This window comes from Poecilia latipinna, unplaced genomic scaffold (assembly GCF_001443285.1).
Source record: "Poecilia latipinna isolate Pla-1442-1.1 unplaced genomic scaffold, P_latipinna-1.0 Scaffold1413, whole genome shotgun sequence".
NCBI lineage: Eukaryota > Metazoa > Chordata > Actinopteri > Cyprinodontiformes > Poeciliidae > Poecilia > Poecilia latipinna.
The window spans coordinates 95923-102618 of record NW_015114029.1 but is presented as its reverse complement, the minus strand read 5'-3'; the positions used below and the strand labels follow the sequence as shown (position 1 = coordinate 102618).

General features: G+C 40.3%; 1 protein-coding gene across 2 annotated transcripts in view; it reads left to right on the top strand.

Moving 5' to 3' along the window:
• Positions 1 to 4409: 4409 nt before the first annotated feature.
• mymk (myomaker, myoblast fusion factor) overlaps positions 4410 to 6696 on the top strand; it is a 13114-nt gene continuing 10827 nt past the window's right edge. The window contains exons 1-2 of one of the 2 annotated variants that reach the window (XM_015056873.1): positions 4410 to 4756; positions 5689 to 5803. In XM_015056873.1, the coding sequence (XP_014912359.1) occupies positions 4487 to 4756; positions 5689 to 5803 (385 nt within the window). In that variant the 5' untranslated portion in view covers positions 4410 to 4486. The remainder of the gene's footprint in view (positions 4757 to 5688; positions 5804 to 6696) is intronic. The other variant, XM_015056872.1, reaches the window with a different exon arrangement.

The following is a 6696-nucleotide window of genomic DNA, read 5'->3' as shown; positions in this document are numbered from 1 at the left end:
AATTATTTTATAAACTCTGCGTTCTACATCACTTTTTCCTCTTTGACGCTAGCTGACATATTTAAATGCAAAAAGCTTCTTGAAGGGCTGTTAACACATTTGCTGAGCTGCATAAAGGCACTGATGACATTAGGAAAGCAGTGGCTGTCAAAATAAAAGTTGTATCACTGAATTCCATGCAAATTAATGGGATTTCTACTTTTACAACAAACCGTTAGTCAAAAAATGTGACATGAAAAGAAAAAAACATGCAAGACTCACTAGAGCATAAGTTGCATTTATTTGGAAATTGTTCGTTGTTGATATGATCTGGTGACACATCGTGCTCACTTGCTTTCAACAAACTCACAAAAGTCTACTGCAATTTCTGAAGAGCAGATATCTGTGCTCTGAGCCGGACCAGGTACGGTGAAGTGTGCAGCGGAGACGCATGCGGTGTATCTGGGGCGATAGAGGAGCAGTAACACCTGCACAGTCATTCATATTTACCTCCTTGGCGACTTCCAGGGCTTTCCTCATGGCTGCAGAGGGTAACGTTTAATCCCTGGTACAAGGTCTCAGTATCCGATAATATTGAACACATCAGTCAAAAATGCATCATAAAGTTGCTCCTATAAGTCTCATGACATGGAAAACTAAAAAAAATGTCTGTAAAATACAATAATTTGGGGAAATCTTTACATGCACAATTCCTGTGAAAGGTTCCAAAAACCCACTAGCTCCAACAGTCGGCCACTAGACGTCGTCATGGAAACCCATCATGTGACACCTGATAAAGTCCATCTGGAGTTGGTACTGTTGTCTAAAGGGAGGATATCCTGCACCTGAACCAAAACTACAGAACCTGACCTGGAAACAGCCCAGGATCACCCTGGAGGTGGATGGATGCTGTACTTCAGGTTAAGTTAAATCAGCCAATAAACTGACCAAAGATGTTTTCACTCCTGATAGTCCGGTAGATTTTGTTTGATTGGGGACTAACCTGTTCCCCTCCTCACCTGTGGGGGCGCTGTAGCAAGAACCATTGAAGGAAACAACAACAAAACCTCTGAAGACGCTGATAGCAACTTAACTTCTTCACAAAATCTAAACAAAGACGAAGTGGCGTCATATTTTAGCAGTTCTAGGATTTCTCTAAAGGCCACAAGTCATTTCTCCGGCTAGTGCTAGGCTAGCATGTTTGTTTTGATTATATTTACCCAGAATGCCCTGCGCTGGGCCTGATTTTCCGCTTGGCGTTCACATATGCAGTTCATGTCAACAGAACTGAGATCGAGGTTTGTAGGCGGACCAGAATTTGTTTTTTGGTCCAATTACAGTCACACCTCCCCAAACCAACTGGACTTTCTAGACAAACGGACTGGAGTTGGATTAAAGAGACTAAACAGGCCTGGTGTGAATGCAAGATGTAATACACCCTATAAATTCCTAATACATAAATGAAAAAATCAAGGATATTTTGCACCAAACACAGGCAGTATGTAGGCAGAATCATGTGAAGCGTGGATATTTAATGAAAATCCCAACACAGAGACATCAGATGGTTAAAATGGCAGAATGACCAGAAGGAAGATGATCCATGGAAAACTAGAATAAATAAAACCAGTAAAACCAACTAAAAATAACAAAATACAGGAGTAAAAAACACAGAAGGCACAAAAACAAAGGAATGTTGTGTTTTATTTAGTTCAGAGTTCCTGGGAACTTCTAATCCATGACTTTCTGTTTCCATGGGGTATAAACATAAAGAACTGCACCAAAGAAGGACCTTCAGGTTTCCATAGCAACCATCAGACACCGTCTACACCCAAAAAGGGTTTTCTGTCCTGCAGTCATACATAAATGTGAAGAGATGGATGAACTTTACCGAACCTCTGAGTTTTAAGGTTGAGCTTTCGTCCAACAAACAGGAACAAATCAATAAACGACTAAAACATTTTGTTTTCCTCCACTAAAGGTTGGATTTCTGCCACAGCTTCAGGCTGAGATCATGCTGCTGCCTCAGAAGAGAAGATCTGCCAACAGATTTGTTTGCGTCGTATTTGCAGTTGATTCCCGGCAGATGGTGTGGTTTAGCCTCCCCGGTGCTCTGCCTGCTCTGGTTGGTAAAACTCCCTGGGAATCGGAGGCATGTGGTCAGGGTCCTCTGTGATACTGCGCCCTTTGTGCTGCTGCCTCGAGCCTTGGAGCAGGTGCAACAGCTGAGAGGGAGCAGCAGAGCCAACTGCTGCCACGCCGCCTTCAGACATCCTTCAGAGTCAAATAAGGTTTCTCTGGAGGCAAACACAGATTGGTCTGATGGTGAGCTTGATGTGCCACATGGGGTTTGTTTACATGCTCATAGTTTGACCATCACAGGACTGAACTGGTTATGGTCCAGTTGGGTTAAAAGTGGATGTTGACTGTCCAGTATATGATGGCTGATGGTTCAGCTGTTTCACTCAAAGCAGCCTTACAGCTCCATGTTAGCTTTTATTAGCTGGTGAGAAGATACTCTGCCTTTTCTCATGTAAGACCTTGAATCCAGAAGTTTAATTTGACAGATATAAGAAAATATTTGGTAAATTTGTAGAGCATAAAGTCTGAATTTTCTCCCTTTGACTTTTCATTACAGATCGTGATGAACATTGATAACTAAGCAGCTAAACCTGATTCAGTAATAATAGACATTATGCTAAATGCTATTCCACCATGGTAATTAGCAGAAGCTATTGCTAACACGCTAACATTCCATTTGTAGTCGGAACTCGGAAATTCCAACTTCCCAGTCGTAAAAATCAACTGGAACGCCGTCCAAACTTGTATCAACCTCACTTTATGTTTCAATATGGCCGCTTTTTGCCATGGTGGAAACTTGCCTATTTTACAAGCCACACTTTAAAGAGTGCATCTAAAATCAGTGTTGTAGCTCTAGACTGAACAAATAAAAAGTTGTTTGCTTAGCTCTGCTATTAGCGAACAAGCAGAACTTTATTTAACTGAAAGTTTACCAAACATCCAAGTAAATCAGCACTTTGGAATTTATTCTGAAAATCTAATTAGGAACAAGCCAAGTATGTTTTCAAAGTGAGCAAAAATGTTAGATCGCTAATTAGCTCAGCATTTAGCACATTGGTGTATTAGCTGCTTTTTTTTTTTTTTTGGTCCAACAGCAGCTTCGGTCCTAAAACTCTGAGGAGAAACGAGCAGAGAAACACTTTAAACCAACTCCATGTCTCTGTTTTTCTTACTATTTCCATATTTTCTGCAGTTTGTGTGACTCACTACTTTAACACTTTTAAAAGTATTTGACCAGTTTATCTATTATTAATCTATCTGGTTATTTTATCCTAGTAATGACTGAGATGAACTGAAATGTTTTTCTTTTAAATACCAAGAACTGCTTGTATGTTTATTATACCGTCTCTTCAGAACCAAGAACCATGAAGCCAGTTCAGTTTTTATCTGAATCAAATGCTGCAGTTATAAAACAGATCAAAACGAGAAAAAATAAAAATCAACAAAACCCAAACAGTCAACCTTTCACATCTTGATGTTTGTGCGGCAGGTTTTTACTGTCCAGCTGGAGCAGCAGAGGATTTCACCAGTGCTCCCAGCTGATGTCTGCACTTAACTGGGCGTAACTCGGCAGGATTTCAGCTCAACACTTATAAACCCCGTAATGAAGACATACAGCCTCGAGACGAGCAACCGCAGAGCGAAGCCGGCTATAAAATCTTCTCCCCGACAGGAAGTGACAAATAAAAACTACAGATTCCCTCCAAGCAGCAGAAAGCTGGACTCGCTCTGCATTTCTTACTTTCCTCTCCTGTCCACACAAATCATCAGACTGGCCTCAAAGCTGTGCTGGAGAATGGCACTGAAGGTTCGACTGCAGAGAAACGTTTTTTAAATTCAGCCTGCTAATCCAAGGTGGCTGAGGCTCATTGGAAATATACATATTTTATACATAAATCATGTGGTTTAATTCAGGCAGTCGGCTATTTGATCGACTCAACAAAAGGCAGAAGGAATGTCTCGGTTTCTGAGCTTGCTTCTGTAAATACCGCCGTCTATTCGGTGTTTTCTCACCTTGAGTCCAGTAGACTCGGTTCTGTTGGGACCAAAGCTTAAACATTTGTTCCATTTTCAGCTGCTTTGGTTCTCTTTCTATTTTCTATTGAGGCTTTTTTATTATTTCAATGTTTTTGTTAATCAAATTTATTTTCATAATTTCAATTTGTGCCTTTTTATGGTAAATGGAAACGCAGCTAACGTTGGTCTCAGTGTGGAAGAAACTATCCACTGAAGGTGTGATGATGGAATCAGGAGCGTTTGGACCAGGAAGAGAAGAATCTGACAGCAGAGTCGTTTTAACGCAGGAACAGATGCTTCACGTCAACCTGCAGCCGTTCGCAGAAACAGTCGGCCATGTTGGTCCTCGCCCTGCGTCAAGTCGCTGGTATGCAGACAGCTGGTCACCAACAACACGACCCCCGCAGCCCACATGGCCCCGTCATGTGGGGGACGTTTAAACTTTAAATGGCCTCAGTGGACAGCTGTCCACCGACCCACAGAGAGGAGAGGAGCAGGTCAGAAATGTTCTGCTGTGAAAGCTTCACCGCCTCAGTCTGATCCAGCCATGGGCGCCTTCATCGCCAAGATGCTGCTGCCCACCGCCAGCAGCCTGGTGTTCCTGCCGGCCGCCAGCGTGGCGGCCAAGAGGGGCTTCCACACCGAGGCCATGGTCTACTTCTTCACCATGTTCTTCACCGCGGTGAGAATCCAAAACCGTTTCACTTTCCTGCAGCGTAAAGGACGACCGGCAACTCCCACCGGCTGTCTTTTATTCATTACAGCTAAAAATGAGCTCAGCAAAAAATTCATCAGCTTGTAGCAAAAAGGTTTGTTCCCATAATCTGGAACAAACTTCCAGAAAACTGCAGAACAGCTGAAACCCTGAGATCCTTTAAATCAGACCAAAAACTCACCTGTTTGCTGTTGCTCTTGAACCATAATTATTGATCAACATATTTGATGTGTATGGATGATTTAGAGAACTAGTAGTAAAATATGTTTGTTACTAGTTTCTCTGTTGGTGACTGTATGATGTTTTTAGGGCTTTTTATTTTGGTGTTTTATGTTAAATTTGATTTAATTAGTTGAAAAAATACATAAATGTAAGTAATGTTACTTTAATTGCTTATGTATTAACCAAATACTTATTAATTAAATGACTGTGATTAAAAATCAGTTAATAGTTATTATTAAATTAGCAGTTCAAATAATTTAAAATGTTACTGAAATAAAGTAAACCCGTCAAAATATTCAAACAAAAATGTAAAAATAAAAATTTTAAATCACGATGAAATATAAAAGTTATTAATGTAATATTAACCAGATAAGATGTTAATTTAATTTTAAAATTCCTATAATTTTGAATTTGAGCTATTTTGTTAATTATGGTTGTTAATTTCTCATTGACAATTATGTCATTTCTTAAAAATATTTTTAATTTATTTTTGCATTTTAAAATTCTTTTAGAAGCATTAATGCAAAAAAATGACTTAATTTTTGCAATGAATCAGCTGATTGTTTCACTGAATAAAAGTCAAATTTTGCAGTAACTTTATTGTGAAGGGTCTCGGGGGTCCTGGCTTGGTTTAGTCCAGTTTATGGTGGTGAAACTTTGTGACTCTGTTCCTGCAGATTTACCATGCGTGCGACGGTCCAGGCCTCTCCATCCTCTGCTTTATGAGGTACGACATCCTGGAGTACTTCAGCGTTTACGGCACGGCGCTCTCCATGTGGGTCACGCTTGTAGGTAAAACCATATTTATGCTACTTGGAACGACGGACAGCGCCTCACTCACCGGTTCAAACCCTACACTAACCCTGCCCTGGCCTGCCTGCTGCAGTTGCTGCAGCATTTGCTGCGTCTTTGGTTTCTGAACACTCAGACGCTAACAGTCTGCTCCGCCTGCGTCTGACTGATGTACCAAATGTCAAACATCTGAGTCCTCTGATTGGTCCACGTGTCTTTTGCTAGTATCAAACATGTCCCTAAAAATATCTTTAAAATGTGCAACACTGTGCTGGCTGGAGCTCCAATCAGAATTAATCTGGAATTAAATGACATTAAATCCTAGATTCTGATTGGTTCACTGCAAAAACACTAAAGCTTACAAAGTATTTTGGTTTAATTTCTAGTGTAAATGTCTTAGTGCACTTGAAATAAGATGACAGTAAATTTAAGATGTAGGAGCTTTTTTATGTCAATAATCCCTTAATATTGATTTTTAAAAAGTTCCATTGGCTGATTATTTCACTTATTACAAGACATTTCTCACATAAGTTAATCTGCCAGTGGAACTAGAAGTTTTTCACAAATATTGATTTAAAACAAGCTCCTATTTCTTGCCGAATAATTACTTGTAAAGTTACTTTTGACTTATTTAACTGAACTAAAATATTTGATCTAGAAACTAGACCAAAAATACTTGGTAATATTTTGTGTTTCTTCAGTGTTTAATTAGATTTGCTCTTAATTTGACCTTATTGTACCTGAATGTTAACACAACTGGTTAACTGGTGTAGCGTCCAGCCACTGGTTAACCGGTGCAGCGTCCAGCCACTGGTTAACCAGATGTTAGCGTCCAGTCACCGGTTAACTGGTGCAGCGTCCAGTCACCGGTTAACTGGTGCAGCGTCCAGTCA